Genomic DNA, 18,146 nt, shown 5'->3' on the forward strand with positions numbered 1-18,146 from the left:
TTCCGTGTATCAGAGATCCTTTGACCTTTTGGGGGTAAAAGGAATTATTTTCCATTTCTTTAAACCCTTGATCTTTAAGGAAGGCAATAGTCAGAGGGAAGCCACTGAACAAAGCATGTAGGTTATGGTACCACGTAAGGGTGGGCTCCCCTCCCTGCTGTAAATCCTAGCAAATTGCAGAAAAAGAGTAGCTTGGCAGGAGCAGCAGACCTAAGGCCTATTGGGTAGGACTTTCAGAACCACCAGAGAGCCCCCAGTAAGCTGGTTCTGGCTGGTTCTGCATGCTTGCTCTACACTGATGTACTTTCACAAAGTACTTTTATGGAATGTCACTTATTCACATAACATATATTGGCCAGAATTTAAAAAAAACAACCCAACATATTACATATTATGTCCTTTATTTGTGGGTTTTATAATTAAAGTTTTGGTTATTTGCTTTAAATATTCTGCTATCAAATTAGTATTGATTTCTTTTATATGTGACTTAATAATCCAGTCTGAGGCTTCATGTAGCTTTTAAAACCAAAAGCTATAGAACTACCTTTATGAAAACATATATATACACATATGCATGCATGCATATGTGTGTGTGTGTTCACTCATACATACTATCCCATTTTAGAAGGACACACCCAAGGAATACTTATAGTACTACTTCATCTTAAATTCTGCAGAGCTGGAAGTATTCCTGAGTATATAAAAATAGGCTGCATATAACATAAAACTTCACAAATAAACTGAGTTTTCAGATTATGCCATTCATTGCTTATTGAAAAGGTAGTGACATTTGAAGGAGAAAGTTATTTTCATTCCAGTTTACTAAAAAGAGCAGTGATTACAAATTGAAGTGTGACTTTTAAATCCCCAGAGCAGGAACAGTACCTTCAAACAATCATAATATGTGAATAAGTAACAAGCTTCTTTGCAAATACAGAAGCATGAGATTTTTAGAAGAGGAGATAGTTCTATCTTCTTTCTTTTAACTCCTGTCCCTTCCCTCCAAACCACTGAAGTCGTTATTCAAATTCTTCTCTTACTTGTAGTAACTGAATCCTCTGGAGTTCCTAGGGAAGAGAAGCCAGTATGGAAACCTCTACTAAAATAATGATAATAATAATAATAATCACTGTCATTTATGTAGCACTTACTATATGCCAGGCACTGTGCTAAGCACATTATAAATATTATTATCTCATTTGATCCTCACAATAATCCATTGTGAGGTAGGCGCTATTATTATTCCCATTTTACAGATGAGGAAACTGAGAAAAACAAGTTAAATGACTTTCTCAGGGTCACACAGTTAATAAATGTCTGAGGTTAAATTTGAACTCTGGCCTTTCTGACTCCAGGCTCAGTACTGTATCTAGTGTGCTTCAGTGCCACCACAGAGTCAAAGTCTGATGGGAATGCACTTGGTATAAATTAAATAGGGCTTTATAGGCTTGCCCAGTGGAAACCTGACTCCCTTCCTCTGAGAGAACACGTTCTGATTTCAAGTAATGTTTTGGAGCACAGCCTACAGTCAGTTGAAATAGTAGGATTTAGATCTAAAAAGGACCTTAGAGGGGCAGCTAGGTGGCGCAATGGATAGAGTACTGGCCCTGAAGTCAAGAGGACCTGAGTTCAAATCCAGCCTCAGAGCAAACACTTGATGCTTACTAGCTGTGTGACCCTGGGCAAGTCACTTAACCCCAATTGCCTTAAAAAAAAAAAAGAAAAGAAATAAAAAGAAATGAAAAGGACCTTAGAGATAATATATATGGTTTGGTGGATGAGGAAACTGAGTTTACTGTGTATTGTTTGTCACTAAAGCCTTAGTACAGTTTTAAGCTTTATTGGCTTAACTAATTAATGACTAGTTGATCAATTCAGTTTTGGAAAACATTTTTGTTTTATATTGTCTTTGATCCAGAAAGTTTGAAATATAGATTAATTTGCAACTTTTAAAACTTCCCTTTGAAGTCCAAAGAAATGGGTATTATACTTCAAAAGGCAAAGAAATTAATTTATAATCATACTATTACCTTACTTAATACTTTGCAGTTTTCAAAGCATTTTCGCATATATTTAATTTATTTGATCCCAACAGTCCTGTGAGAAAGGGAAGATGATCATCATCTTGATTTGAGCTAACTGGGGGTGACAGAAATAAAGGGCTTTGTCCTGGGTCCCAAAAGGCCAGCAAGCATTACTAGAGTGCAGGGCTTCTGATCCTGTGACCATGTTCTTTTCACTTTTCCATGCTGTCTTTCTGTGAGCTTTCACAGCTTAGAACTGAGCATGAAAAACAGGGTATGAAACAGGAAATGGGCCATTAAATACTCATAAATCCTTAAGCAAAATTTTATTGTTTTCAATTTCAATATAGTGTTCCTTTCATAACTTGGCTTACATTTATAAAATAATTTGTCATCCTTTTTCTTCCCCCCAAAATTTGATGTTTCTTAGGAAAATGCTGTATCTGCTTTCATTTTTCCTTTCTTTTCCAAAGTTTAAATTATTTTATTTTTTTGCCTTCCGTTGTTTATGGGATTTGTAGGATCTTGAAGATTTAGTATGTCTGCAGAATATTACTGAATTGCATACTTTCAATTTAGTATTTTCTATAGGGTAGATTTGATAATTAAGTCAATTGTGTGATTCTGATTTAAGACTTACGAAGTAATGTACTTTTTGTGCCATACTTTGGTTATGTCAGCTGTGTTTTCTGATCTTTGGAAAAATAATTTGCAGGAAAATTTTAGGCAAAATCATTTTTAAGGATGACAAGTATTTTGCTTTTCATGATGCTTCCCCATCCACTTCAACTCATTTTCTAGTGATAGCTAAGAAACCCATTGCCCAGCTATTTGTAGCAGACCACAGTGATGAAAGTCTTGGACATTTTGTTTTTCCTTTCTTTTCCAAAGGGTAAATTATTTTGGCCCTTTGCCTTCCATCATTTGTGGGAATATAGCTTCTTGAAGATGTAGGTTTGGTAAGTCTATAGAATTTACCAAATTGCCTGGTGTTGATTCAGTATTTTCAATAGTATTTATTGGATAATTGAGTCAACCATGCTACTATTTTAAGACTGCTAGAGTTACTGTACTATCTGTGCCAAGATTGGTTACATCAACTATAAATATGGAGCTGCAGAGTTGATATTATATACAGACATTATACTCTATTATGCGTGTAGTAACTTGCTTAATTTTCCCCTTCCCTTAAAAAGGCTTTGATAGAGAATTGGACTAGATCACATGTTATAAAGGATGTGGAAAATATTGGGCCCTATTGGTCAATATTTATCCAAACCCCCAGCAACTCTATGACTCTTTTACCTGTAGTAGTCGCATGCAAATATTCCTTAAAGTAAAGTAGTAGATCACTTCTGTTCTTTGGAGATCTACAGAGATGAAACTAAGGGGGAGAGATCCCTAAAATGTTGCCAAGGGAATCAACTAGTGAGAATATGATGAAAAGCAATGGCTTTGTTTATCTCTATAGCTTTGTAATGAGTTGATATAAAACATAAATCTAGTTTAGCAGCTTCATGTGGGTCAGATAAGAATAATAATATATAAAATTATAACAACTTTCCATCAATAGTATATATTAATCATATGCCAGGCACTGTGCTAGATGCTAAGGATATAAATATGAATGAAAAATTCCTACTCAAAGGAGCTTTTATTCTAATGTAGGGATTCTTAAGGGGTTTTTAATCTGTGAACTTTTTTTTTTAGTATTTTGGTAACTGTTTCAGTACAATTGGTTTCCTTTGTAATCCTGTATATTTTATTTTATTCATTTATACACATTCTGAGACTGTCAAAAGAGTCCATCACATAAAAGGTTAAGAATTCCTGTTTTAATGAGAGACAATGAGAATGAATATAAACATATGTAGAACAAATATAAAGTAGTTATATAAAATGTAGTTTGAGGAGAATGCTATTGATATCAAGAAAGGCTTCGTGTAGCTGTTGAAATTGGAATTATGTCTTGGAGGCTCTGAGGCAAAAAAGAAGGGAGAGTCATCTTGCAGGCTTGGGGCACAATTAGTGTAAAGGCATGAAGATGGTAAATGGAGTGTCATGTTTGACTGGATCACGGAGTCCAGACGGGGTAATAACGTACGATGAAGCTGGAAAGATTGGTTGGGGCCCATTTGAGAATAACTTTAGTAGCTGAACAGAGATTATATTTTATTTTAGAGGCAATAGGAAGCCACTGGAGTTTAGTATTGTGATTCAACTAATTACAATGACACCTGTTATCCCATACTAAATTTTCAATTATTTCCAGTTACTTAAACAATAAAATAAAATAAAAAGAATAAAATACTGCATTTTTGAAAGCAGATGTACCTGTTCGGGAGAAATTTCTCTGATTTCTCTTAAAGTTTGATTACATCTGAAAAGGAAGATGTTTGTAGTCTCAGGTGAATCCTTTTATTACAGGTTCATATATTCAGAGTTGGAAAAAACCTTAGAGGCAATCTGATACAACCTTCTCCTTTTACAGATTAGGAAACTGAGGCACAGAAAGGTGAGGTGACTTGCTAAGGTTACACAGTTTCCTCAAAGACTTTCGCTATTTGGATAATGAATATGTATCATTTTCCAGAGCTTTTTACTTAGATTCATTACTAGCTTGATAGTGTCCTTTCTGCTAGAAAATGTCTGATTTCTAATGCAATGTTGCATTAAAATAATTTTTCACTGTTATCGAGTAGCGTCAGAGATAAGGAGCTAGAAAGGATCTTAAAGTTCACCTGTTCTGACTCTTATTTTACAGCTGGGAATCTGTAAATATTATATGAAATCATATCAGAGATCTAAGTAGATGCTATGAGGTTTATTTAATAAAATTAAAATTTTATTAGAACTGTTAAAAGTTTGGTGGATCTTTTTTTAACAGAAAAGAAAAATTAGGATATCAGTTCATAAAAGGAAGAATTAAAGAGTTATGTAGGTTATCTAATTATATGTATTTTGAAAATTCAGAAATTTGTTGCAAGATGGAATGTTCAGCAAAGCTGTGGGGAAACATGATAATTGTACTTTTAAAAACTAATGGCATCACAGTATATTTATTAAATGTGGAAAGCATATTTTTATGCTGTAAGTGGGTGGGTTGGACTAGACCTGTGATTTTATTAATGAAAGCAATTCCCAGTGAGTAAGCTCTGGGCACCTGCTCTGTAATCTGTAGTCTTAGTTGTTTGAGACACTCAGGGATTAAGCGACTTTTCCAGCGTCACAGAACCCATAGGTGCTAGAAGCAAGATTTAAATACAGGTCTTCCTAACTCTAAGACTAGGTGTCATGTACTGTGCTATGCTGCCTCTAGATAAAAAGGTGAAGAATAATTATTCTATACAGGTCTATACCTTGTAGCATTTATTCCAATAAATTCCCAATGGATTTAAGTTAAACTGCATTTTATAATAAATGTATATAAGAGCTGGACAGGAACTTGAGAGTCATAGCATTTTAAGAGATGAAAGGTGCCTTGCTGGCCACCTAGTGTCTGAACAACCACCTCCTCCCAAGCTAAGAGTTGTACTCTTCTTTCCCATCTTTGAGCACATCTCATTCTCCTTTCCTTCTGGGCCCTAATTGTTTCTCTTACTCTTCTACCTCTTCTTTGAACCATCTTCTCTTCTTCCTTCTCTTCCTCTTCCATCTTCTGGCTGTCTTCCTTGTTCCTTTCCTATCCACTCTCCCCATTAAACTTCTCACATCCTCCCAGAATCTTTTCTCATTCTTCTTTAGTTCAGGTCCTTCTCCACCCAACCTTTTCCTATAGAAACTGCAGGAAGTTTAATCCTTTAATGAGAAAACTAAGGCCCAGATACAGTGAGTTAATAACAGAGCTGACTCAAAGCCAGGTATCCTGGACCCCACTCCCTCATTAGTGTTCTTTCCTCTGCACTATACTGCCATGTGATTTAAAAATAAAATTGAAGAAGTCACTATTATGCATTTATCATCACTGGAGAAGAAATAGATTTCAAAGAAACCTAATAAAATAAATATTAAAAAGAATATGTCAGAATAGGAAAATTCTCAGCAAACAACTGATAAAAACTTTACTCTCCAAAATATATAAATTATTATAAATAACAGGTTAGAGGAATACCTTCCACTTGGCATATGGTTAAAGGAGATGAACTTGTGCTTTATACAGGAGGAAAAAATGTAGTTCTTTGCTAACAATTAAAAATAGAATGAAAAATCTATTTTGTATATATACCTATTCATTAGTCAAAATTATAAAACTCAGTATTGGTAGAAATATAGGAACATAAGTACAGTTATATGTTGCTGGCCTTGTTTTAAATTGGTCCAGACTTTGTCATGAATAGAAGTTGTATTCTTTGACCAGATAATTCCAGTTTCAAGGATAACTCAAAATATGAAAAAAGTAATTTGCAGAGAAATGGATTTTTTTAAAGTTGTGTTGGAAATAGAATACTCTAATATGAGTTTATTCAATTTCACATGCATTTTGAAACATTTCTATCATTTCGTTTTTGTATTTCAGAAAAATCTAGTAATTTTATAACTTTTCTAAGAATGGTAAAGCTAGATATTCCCTTTTTATAGATTATGCAGTCCAGTCCTCTCATTTTGAAGATTAAGAAAATGAGGCCCAGATTTTGTTTCTCTTAACTTTCTTATTGATACATTCCTTATAAATATATTTTAAAATTAGTCACAGTTAGGCCATTAAAGTTACTCCTGGTGATTTAACTTATTTTATACTAGTAACTTGGAAAATTATAGTAGTATAACTTTATCATAAAGACCCACCTGTATAGTTAGAGTAAAGTTATTGTCAAATGATAGAATGATGTAATCCATGCACTGATGGCAATGGAAAATTCAATGAATATTTGCATATGGAAAGTAAGTTTATTCTAGAGCATTTGTTAGGTCCCAGAGTTCAGGAATATTGATGACATCTTTGTCTTATTTTTTGAAAGGTATTTACCTCCAGAGTGTTTTGTAGTTGGCAAAGAGCCTCCAAAGATTTCCAACAAGGTTGATGTATGGTCTGTTGGAGTCATCTTTTTTCAGTGTCTATATGGTCGAAAGGTAAGTAGTTACATTAAAGTAATATTCTCCCTCTTAAATACTATTTTACGCAAGGTAAATTCTATAAGACCTTCAAGAGTGCTTACTGCTGACCTCAATGTTTTCTTTGTGTGTATTTAGTAGAATTTAGTTTTGCTAATGTTTAGTCTTTATATGACTTTATGTGGTTTTCTGTAGATCAGATTTATTTTTAAAATTTGTAGTAACTTTGAGGTGACCTTGAACCTTAATGGTTGTCTGACCATGCAAAGCTTCTTTACCTCCTTGAGGCTCAGTTTCTTCATTTATAACTTGGGGTTAATACTTAACACGACCTGCCTTATAGAGTTGTGGGGAAAGCATTTTGCAAACCTTAAAACACTATAGAAATATCAAATAGTGGTGTTTTATTGGTTCTTGGTTGTCTAGGCTGGGAAACGATTTTCCATTTCTAATACTGTCTATGAATTCTGTATATCAAACAACAGACTCAACATTTTTCAAATAAAGCCTAATTGTAATTTGTGGCTTCCCTATGTATCTTACATACTAGCTAATGTGGTACTGTCACTGTTGGAAAATTTTAGATTACAAGCTTCTGAGTATCTAATTCAATTTTTTAGCCATTTGGTCACAACCAGTCTCAACAAGACATCCTGCAAGAAAACACAATATTAAAAGCCACAGAAGTTCAGTTCCCTGTGAAACCTGTTGTAAGCAATGAAGCCAAGGTACTAAACTTAGATGAATGAATAATGTAAAAAAAAAAGTATATTGAGCAGAATGTGTTCTAGGACAAGGTGAGTACTCTTTAATGGCTACATCAAAAGGAAGTTACTGTTTCCTCAAGAGCCCTGTCCTTGTAGGGCTAGGGGATTTCCCACTTGGTCCTTTGATAGGTCACAGCTTTTTAATAAGAAAGTACAATCCATCCTTACTTCCTTAGTTTAGGCCTAATTGCTTTCAAGTACCAGGGTAAATCCAAGAGTTGTGGTCTGGGTGTTCATATAACACTTTCTAATAGGAAGCGGCATCAAGTGGGAAAATAAGAATCGGTTTGTGTTTGGGCCCTCTGGTTTATGCTTCACCACTCTGTGAATCTAAAACAAATGGTCTTCTGGGAATATGAGCAAGATGCTGCATGTATAGGTTATCGATATTAGGTGTTGCATCCTTACACCATAAGACAGTTGTAGTCATACTAGGTTACTTCACTTTCTCCCTCTTCCTGTACCCTTGCATTTGATCACTGAATTTTATTCAAAAGTTTTTATTTTTTGTTCACAAAGTTCCATTTTCAGTGACCCCCTTTGGGAGTATTCCTTTTTTCAAGGTGCTCTGAATTCCAACGATAAACAAAGGCAGTCACTGCTATTATTTCTGATGCATATGTAAGCCTGGATATTGGGAGTCACAGGTCAGCTTTGTGAAGAAAGATGGGAGAAGAGGCTACAAACTGCTGCCACTTAATCACGTCCTTCTTAAAGAATATACATGTATTGCTTGGAATTACTTGGAGCTGTAGCTCTACTGTATCTCATGGCTAATAGTATATAATCTTTGTCTATTTGTGATATAACATATGTGAAGTAGTTTGTAAACCTTAAAGCCCTGCAGTTAGTTTTTATGGCCATTCTCCATAACTATAGTTATGGTATGGCATACTCCTAAGTAAAATTTTTTCTGGGTTGTAGGTGGTAGTGCTTCCCTCTCCCCACCCTACCCCCCCAAAAAGGCTCCTGTGCTTACATGCTGCGCATATAGGTACAAAAGTGAGACTAACCCTGTCCTCAAGGAGCTTATATTCTATGAAGAGGATACAAGATGGTCATAGTTTATATACACAGTGATTCGAGTCAGGGGAGCACCAACACCTTGGGAATCAGGTGTGGCTTATTGAAAGAGGTAAGAGCAAGAGAACCGCAGACCTGAAAATGAAGAGCAGAGTGCATTCTCAGGATGAGGAAAGCAGAGCCTGTACAAGGGCATGGGAGCAGGAAATGGCATGCCAAGGGCAGGGAACAGTAAGTAGGCCGGTTTGGTTGGTGTGTGGAGTACATGGTGTAGAATAATGAGAATAATCCTGGAAAGATATTCTGGAGCCAGAAGTTGAAAGATTTTAAGTGCCAAAAAGAAGAGTTTGTATTTTATCCCAAGGACAGGAGGGAGCCACTGAAGCTTTTTCAGCAGGGGAGTGGAGTCATGTAGTCAGACCTGCCCTCTTGGAGTATCAGTTTGGTAGCTTTCTGGAGGATGGATTGGAGAGGAATTGACACTAGATTTCAGGAGAGCAATTAGGAGTCTTTTGTAATAGTTCAGCTGACTATTGATAAAGGCCTGGTTTGAGGTTATTGGTAGTGTGAGTAGAGAGAGGGAATTAGATGCAAAAGATTTTGAGGAGGTAGAAGCAGTAAGAATTGGCAACTGATTAGCTTGGGGAGATTAGAAAGAGTGAAGAGTTAGGGATGACTCCAAGTTTGGAAAACCAGGGTAACTGAAGAACAGAAGTGTGCTCAACAGAAACAGGAAGTTGGGAGGATTGGATTTGAGTTGCTTTTGACTTATGTTTGAGATGCTTATGGAATATGCAAGTGAAGATACTTAGGCATTTAGGGGTGCAGGACTAGAACTTAAGAGATGGCTGAGGGTTGGGGAGTTATAGATGTGGTAGTTAAATCAATAGGAGCTAATGACATCACCAGTAGAGACTGTACAGAGAGATGTCTGAGGAAATCAGCGTACTCTTTATTTCTCTCCTGTAAATTGCTCCAACCTGGACCTGGTAATGAGTGATCTTAGCCAAAGCAAGTTATGGCATTTGGTTTTCCAAAAACAAATTGATCAGAAGCAAGATTAGAATTCATTCCCTTTTATCCATTCTTGGCCTATTTTCAAGTGTGTGTGTTTGTGTGTGGGGGGGGGGTCTTTGGTGCCTCAGAGCTCTCTAACCATATGATAATATAGAATCTGATGAGAAAATGAAAATTAATTTCCTAAAAAAAGAAAAGAAGGGAGTATTATGCTATTAATTTAAGTGGATGAAATTCTACACAAAGTGGCCATTTTACTCATGTGAATTTAAAAAGAAGACAACTATTTTTCTACAAATATTTTTCCATAATGCGTATACATTATTGAAAATGAATTTTGTATTTTAGAATCTCAGAATAGGTTATTTATAGTCTCCAAAAAAGGATTATAATTGTTTCCCTTCCAGAAAACTCAGACCTTATTTTTAAAATAAAGTATGATATGTAATATAGAGCAACCTTTTATAACATTTAAAGGCTCTAGAGTTAAGAGATTTAGATGGTTTATGTGGATTTGGGAGTCATTTGTATAAAGATTATAACTGAACCCATGTTCACAACTCACATAGTTGTCTCAAAAACTTAATAGTTCTCCTCTAGGAATATACTGGTAAGCTAATATTTAGGGAATATATGTGTATATGTTTGTGTGTGTGTGTGTATATATATATATACACATATATATATATATATATACACACACACACACACACACACACACACACATATATATATATATATATATTTAAAATTTGACATTTTATTTCTGAATTCTGTTTTTTAGGCTTTCATAAGACGTTGTTTAGCATACCGTAAAGAAGATCGATTTGATGTCCACCAACTGGCTAATGATCCTTACCTTCTTCCGCACATGAGAAGATCAAATTCTTCAGGGAATTTACATATGGCTGGACTCACAGCCCCTACCCCGCCTTCTTCAAGTATAATTTCTTATTGACGTGGCTCCAAGATTGGCATGATGTCTTTCAATTGTTTTCAAATGCAGACTTATTTGAGAACATTGAGTGTTTTTTACACAAGACAAGATTGAAAACTTTTCAAACTGAAGTTCTTCTTTAGTGTAATTTGTATTCGAGTGGATCATGGACTGTGAATAAATGTCCTCTTCTGACTGTAACCTTAAACATGGAAGGATCACTACCTCTTGCGCACAGACAAGAGTACTGTGTTTAAGAGGGGAAATGGGCCTTTGGGCGGGCAGGTGTGGGGCGGGGAGGAGACATTGTAAATAACCTTTATAATACTTAAATAAATTTTTGGCTGATACTGGAGAGTTCTGATATGAAGGGTAGTTTTTCATTATTTAAATTCGTGGAGGGAATATCAGACAAATTCTGTCTAACACAAGAACTACAGTGCCTGTGTCCATGCATTAGCCATTCAGCAGGAATTCTGCTGACACCAAAGTAAGAAGTGAATGACAGTCACCTTGTGTTATGGAATAATGGAATATCACAGACTTTTTGGACAGAGTTAAACTTTGTGTTTTGCCTCTTTGGGCTTTTGCAGAGTTATACCTCAAAACCACTTTTCTTTTTTCCCATTATTGACGTGGCTCCAAGATTGGCATGATGTCTTTCAATTGTTTTCAAATGCAGACTTATTTGAGAGCATTGAGTGTTTTTTGAATGGTCAGCTATTCTAGATACTTTAACCCTTGATTAAATGAGCTGCATATTTTGAAATCTTGTTGAATTAGCTAAATTGTAATATTTGCTGTGTTTCCAAAATGTTAGGATTTTTAACATGTATTTCATAATTCATTTCCTGGCCTTGTGATAAAAAATGGCAGTATGTAACCAAATGCAGACCAGTTCTATGCAGGATAATGATCAATTCCCTTCAAGTTCTATTGTAAATTGTTGTACAGATGTCATATTTTCAATTATACACAAGTTTCAGCAGCTTATTCTTGTATAAATGTTTAAATGGCTTTTTCTAACTGGATATTGTATTTTTTTTTAAGTCTCCTTGAAAGCGCTTTAATTGCTGCTAAGTGGTGTTGCTTTTACCTTTGCAAAAAATTGAATGGCCTCCTTAAGGTGCAAGTTGACTGTACGTCATAGAGAGGTAATAAAAGTAGATACTTCCTTAACAGTCAAGGCATGTATAACTGAATATGTTGGACATATCAGCTCTTCTAAGTCAGTTTCTCATGCTCTAACACTGTGGGCACCGAGTCTATATTCAGAAAGTGTTCACAGTTTTTCTACATTTCTGGAAGGTTCCTGTTGGCAAGGTGGGAAGTTATTCCTGTAAAGAAATGTTTCTTGTAGTTTGTACAGATGTGTTAAAATGTGAAACATTTTCTAACTGCCTTGTGTGGTAGAAGCTGTTTTTTTTTTCTTTTCAGGATGCTGTATTTCTCTCCTGTACATTACTCCTTTTGCTGTCACATTCATGATGCTGAATACTTATATGTAAGTAAGTAAGTTTTGTCCATGTTGCAGAAAAAGGAGGTTCTATTACCACAGGTTCTTATTTAATATTGTACATATATACTGTGGCTCCTGTTTTTAATGTTGGCAAGCAATTTTGTTTTTCACTGTACATAAACACATTAACTGTCTCTTTAAGACACTGCTGAAATTGTAGAGAATGTAGCCAATACAGTAATAAACAGTGACAACTGAAATTTAAAGACTCTGTAAGTAAAATTTAAATGAAAACTTCAAGATTTAAGATATTGATTAACACAGCTCCTTTGCCTACAAATAGAACCCTAGCTGCAAAGTGCTTCAAAATGCAAGACCCACGGTCAGAATGTTTAAAATTTGTATGGTAGAAATTAAAGTGAGGTAAGTGACACAGCATTATTCAAATGACAGGCATTTATTAAGTGCCACTGTATGCTAGCAATAGGGATACAAAGATAAAATGAAATAGCTCTTTGGGTAAAAGCATTTAAATTCTTCTAGGCACACTTAGTAGTTATACCTGTCCTTTAAAAAGACAGATTAAAGTAAGTATCCTGTCAAAAAAACGGTGATGTGGTTATGAAAAGCAAACATAAGTGCTTTGCTTACAGGGCTAATAGATTTCATATTTTATGCAACACTGTGCATCTATTGTTTGCTTATTCCTAACCTTAATAAAATGGCATACTCTTTTAGTGGTTATTATTTAAGAACTTGTTTTTTAGGCAAATGCTTTAGGTCTGTTTCACTGGGACAGATTCAGTGGGCGTGTAAATATCTAGTGTGTGGGAGAATAAGTAGATTGATGCTTGGATATCTTTTAATTCATGTTAATATGAATGATGCTTATGATACAGGGGAAAAAGCAAAATCAGAACTTGCTAATTTCTCTTAATTTAAGTGGTCACTTAGAATCAGATAACCACATGACTGGTCAGTAGCTCAAACGTAATCTAATCCAGTACGCAAAAAGTCATGGTGCTTTGCTGAAATTAAAAAGAATAATAGCACTATTTAATAAAACTAAGATTATATATTTGTGTATTCATTCTGAAGCACTTATTTTTTAAAATCAAACTCTTTGGGGGGAAAAGTATGCTTTTCTTGACTTAATTATTTAGTAGTTTTAATAATAATCAAATCTAAAAATAAGTAGAACTAGATGAAAATTGATAAAAATTATCTGAAAATGGAAATTATTTAATTTGAGTTGGATAATAATTTGACATTTTGGTTCTAAAAGCTTCATAATCCTTGGCAAAAAAAAGTTCTGGAAAGCCACCTTCACTGATGCTTGTAAATGTTTCTTAGTCTTTTTCTTATTTTTAGATTGTTTCATTTATGAGAAGAATTGTTTGCATAGGTAAGTGCTGCCAAAGAAAGCTGTTCTCACTGCCAAGGGCCTCAACTGTGTGTGCTGTGGGGAGGGTGGTTGGTCAAGTACAAGTAACTTTTTTTTTTTACTAAAACACTGCAAATTAATCAGCTCAGTTTGTAAACTTTCTGGAATGTTCTCTGCCTCCAACTTCAAAGGTAACGAAAAATTAGAATGAAACTCTATAAAATTCTTAATCTTAAATTAAATTCTTCTCTGAAAACATTTTCTTGGCATATTTTTGAGCACTTTTGAATGAGGCATTTTTTTTGAGGCATGTTAGTGTTAAGAAATAAGTAAAACCTAATTTGATTTTAATTGGCTGGTTGATACAGGAAAAGAATCCTAGGTTTGGAGCTGGAAGACCTGGTTCAAAGTTCCAGATCTGTGACTAACAGTAGTGTTACCTTAGACCAGTCACTTAACCTTAATGGCCTCACTTTCTTCCTTTGTAAAATGGGAAAATTGGACTAGATGGGTTCTCTTCCAGCTCTAAATTTGTAAAACAAGGAACTTTGTTTTTTCTATGCTGAAGGCATTGAAAACTTTAATACAGTCAAACATTTTGGTAGTTAAGTCTGTATTTTCCATGTAATTCTTTAAACAATTCAAGTTTTATTTTAGATTCACAAGGGAAAAAAAATGAATCGTCTGTCTTGTCAGTGTCTTTTCTCCCCCCTAGTTAGCGAACAAGCATTTATGTGCCAGATGCTACAATGTACTCTGGGGATTCAGAGACAAAAATGAAATGTTCTTTTTCACTAAGATCTATTAGGCCAAATAGTGTATGTGTGTGAAAGTACAAAGTAATTTAGGGAGGAGGACATAGTAGCAAGAGGGATGAAAATGGAGGTCATTTACCAGTACCCCCCTTTCTCCCTCCTTCCTTTTGTGCATCTCCCAACCTCTTGACATCCCACACCCTCTCCTTTTTACTCCAATCTTGGATGAAGAGGCTGTACTTCTCTTAATTCTACTTCCCCCCATCTTCTATAGTCGATTGCCCTTTTGCACATCCCTTCTCTCTAATCTCTCATTGCCCAGTGGTTCTTTCTCTCTTGCCTAAAAGCATACCGAAGTCTTCCCCATCCCTCAGAAAACTCTCTCTATACCTTACCATTCCTTCAAGTTGTCAGACTACCTCTCTCCCTTCTTTCACAGTTGGACTCCTAGAAAAAGCTGTCAGTACTTACTGTTTTCCATTTCCTATTTGGTTTCCTTCATCGCTGGTCTTAAAACAGCTTTCTCCAAAGCTGCCAACAACCCCTTAATTGCTGAATCTAGTGGCTTTTTCTCAATACTTGTCTTTTTTGCCTTTCATGACATTTGACATGGTTGACCACCCTCCTGCAGTACCCTCCTCTCTAGGTTTTTGTGACACTACTCTGTCTTGATTCTCCTCCTACCTGTCTGACCACTCCTCCCAAGCTCTTTTGCTGATTCATCTATATACAACCTCTTAACTGTGAGATGAACCCCCAAAGCTCTGTCCTGGGTCCTCTCCTCTATGTCTACACATCAGATCCCATGTGTATAATTGTCATTCCCTATGTAGGTGGCTTCCAGATATCCAACCCAAGTCTCTTTCCTCAGCTTCAATCCTGAATGACCAAATGCCTTTTTAGCATTTCCAGCTGAATGACCTATAGTCCCTCAAACTCATTATGTCCTAAACTTAACTCATCTTTTCATTACAATACAAAGTCCTTGAGGATAAGGACAGTTTTTTTTCCCTTTGTGTTCCCAGTTTATCATAGTGCCTGGTACAAAGTAAGAACTTACTAAATGTTTGTTGATTGAGTTACCTTTTTAAAAAAAAATCTCATTGATATATTTTGTTTTTTAAATCACCAGGATTTCTCCCAGTCTGTACCCCTGTGGAGCCATCCCATGTAACAAATAATATTTTGTGTTTTTTTAAAGGAAAAAAGAGACTGAAAAATGAGCAAAACCAATCAATAAATTAAAGAAGTCTGAAAATCTGTATAGTGTATATCTGAAAAAATTGTTTGAGAAACCAGAGCTAAAAAGACTTGTGGTGTCCTAAGTCAGACTACAAATGAATATATGTACTTCTCAGCAATACGTGGAACTTTTACAAAAATTGACCATATATTGGTATACAGAGATAATGCAAACAAATGCAAAAAGGCAGAAATAGTAAATATATCCTTTACAGACAATAATGCAACAAAATTAGTAATCATTTCAAGGACAACAAAAAAGACATAGACCCAAATGGAGATTTAACATTGAAATCCTAAACAATGAGTGGATCAAGGAACAAATCATAAAAATGATCATTAATCATATGAATATCATAATGAAGAAACAACATACCAAAATTTCTGGGGTGCAGCAAAAGCATTTCTCACAGGAAAAACCATGTCTATAAGAATATACATTAATAAAATAGAAAAAGAGTTCTGGGGGCAAAGAATTAGAAATCAAGGGGATACCCATCAATTGGGGAATAGCTGAACAAACCGTAGTATGTGATTGTGATGGAATATTAGTGTGCTATAAGAAATGATGAACAGGATGCTCTCAAAAAAAACTGGAAAGACTTACATGAGCACTGATACAAAGTGAAATGTACTGTGTACAAAGTTAACAGCAAAATTGTAAGATGATCAGCTGTGAATGACTTAGCTATTTGCAGCAATACAATGATCCAAGACAACTCTGAAGGACTTACGAAGAAAAACGCTCTCCATCCCCAGAGAAAGAACTGATGGTGTCTGAATACAGATTGAAACATACTTTTTTATTTTATTTTTCTTGAGTTTTTTTTGCCTGTGTTTTCTTTCACAACATGACTAATATGGAAATATATTTTGCATAACTACACATGTATAACCTATGTCGAATCGCTTGCCTTCTCAATTGGGGAGGGGGTAGGGAGAGAAGAAGGAAGAGAATTTGGAATTCAGAATTTTAAAAACGAATGTTAAAAAATATTTTTACATGTAACTGGGGAAAAACAAAATACTAAAGAAAGGGGGGGAAAGGAAAATAGAAAAAGAGTGGATTAATGAACTGAAGATGCATTTTTTAAAATCAGCTAAAAAATTAACCTAAACTGAGCACAAAAGAGCAAATATTAAAAACTAGATAGAAAAATTGGAAACCAAAAAACCCTATAGAAATAATAAAATTGGAAAAAAAACTAATAAAATTCATTAAACTTTAGCCACTCAGATTTTAGAAGGGCAAAAAATCAAATCAATGAAATAGCACTGGGGGACTAAGCCCTGTTATGAAATCTCTGGGTTTTAGGACATTTTGTTTGTGTGTGGTTATCCTTATTTGCATAATTCCAAATTGCTTTCCAAAATGGATGTAACCAATTCATGGCTCTACCAATATTGTAACAGTGTCTACCTTTTTGCAGCTCCTTCAACCCTGACTGTTGTCATTTTTTTGGTCCCTTTAGTTACCAGTTCTTTTCTATTGTACCTCTACAGTATCCCTCACGTTTGACCCATAAACATCTCAAACTCAACATATCCCATTTTCTTTCCCCCAAATGCTCCTGAACCTCTCTATTTCTTTCTGAGGGCACTTGCATCTTTTCATTCTCTCAGGTTCATAATCTTGGCCTTATTCTCAACTCCTCATTCTCTCTCATAAATCTAATCATTTGCCAAATCTTATCATTTCAACCTCCAAGACATCTTATTAACATAGCCACCACCTAGTTCAGTCTCTCAGAACCTTTCACCTAGACTATCATAATAGCCTACGCTATTGGTCTCCCTACACCAACTCTCGTCTCTATATAGGCCATCCTGCATGTAATTGCCAAAGTGATTTACCTAAAACCCAGGTGTGACTCCTTTAAAAGACAAATACAGTCCTATTCCAGAGAAGGATAAAGCAAAGAATTCTATGAACCAATGCTAGTAAGGAATGTCAATTAAACTACTGTAAATAAAATCCTAGCAAAAATAATACAGCACTCTAAGAATTTTTTTTTCCAGTATGGTCAAGTTAGTTTTATACCAGGGATGCAGGAATGGTTCAACACTAGGAAAACATTAACATAGTCATATTAAAAATAAAAGCATTCAAAAACACATAATCCTATCAGTAAATTCAGAAAAAAAAAGTCATCAGCAAAGCACAAAATTCATTTATACTAAAAACAAAAAAAGTCCTACAAAATATAAGGCATAGAAGTGCTTTTTTTTATGACAAAAAAGTATCTAAAACCAAAAGCTAGCATTATATGCAATAAGGAAATAAAGCTTTTTCAATAAATACAGGAGTGAAGCAATGTTGCTCCCTTTCTTCACTGCTGTTTGACGTGTTAAGAAAGAAATGAAAGGCTTAATTAAGTACATGTCTCACCGTGGCACTTCCTACTCAGTGAGCTCTACTGGCTCCCTGCTGTTTGTAGGATCAAATATAAAACCCTCTCTTTGCCATTAAAGCCCTTCATGACTCA

At 35.1% G+C, this 18,146-nt stretch overlaps 1 protein-coding gene across 2 annotated transcripts in view; it reads left to right on the plus strand.

Moving 5' to 3' along the window:
- TLK1 (tousled like kinase 1) overlaps nt 1-12,417 on the plus strand; it is a 160,264-nt gene extending 147,847 nt beyond the window's left edge. For both annotated transcript variants that reach the window (XM_078146975.1, XM_020990947.2), the window contains exons 19-21: nt 6,983-7,094; nt 7,697-7,804; nt 10,668-12,417. In XM_078146975.1, coding sequence (XP_078003101.1) covers nt 6,983-7,094; nt 7,697-7,804; nt 10,668-10,841 — 394 coding nt within the window. In that variant the 3' untranslated portion in view covers nt 10,842-12,417. The remainder of the gene's footprint in view (nt 1-6,982; nt 7,095-7,696; nt 7,805-10,667) is intronic.
- The last annotated feature ends 5,729 nt before the right edge of the window (nt 12,418-18,146 follow it).

This window comes from Phascolarctos cinereus, unplaced genomic scaffold (assembly GCF_003287225.1).
Source record: "Phascolarctos cinereus isolate Bilbo 61053 unplaced genomic scaffold, phaCin_HiC Scaffold_726;HRSCAF=1367, whole genome shotgun sequence".
NCBI classification, from domain to species: Eukaryota; Metazoa; Chordata; class Mammalia; order Diprotodontia; family Phascolarctidae; genus Phascolarctos; species Phascolarctos cinereus.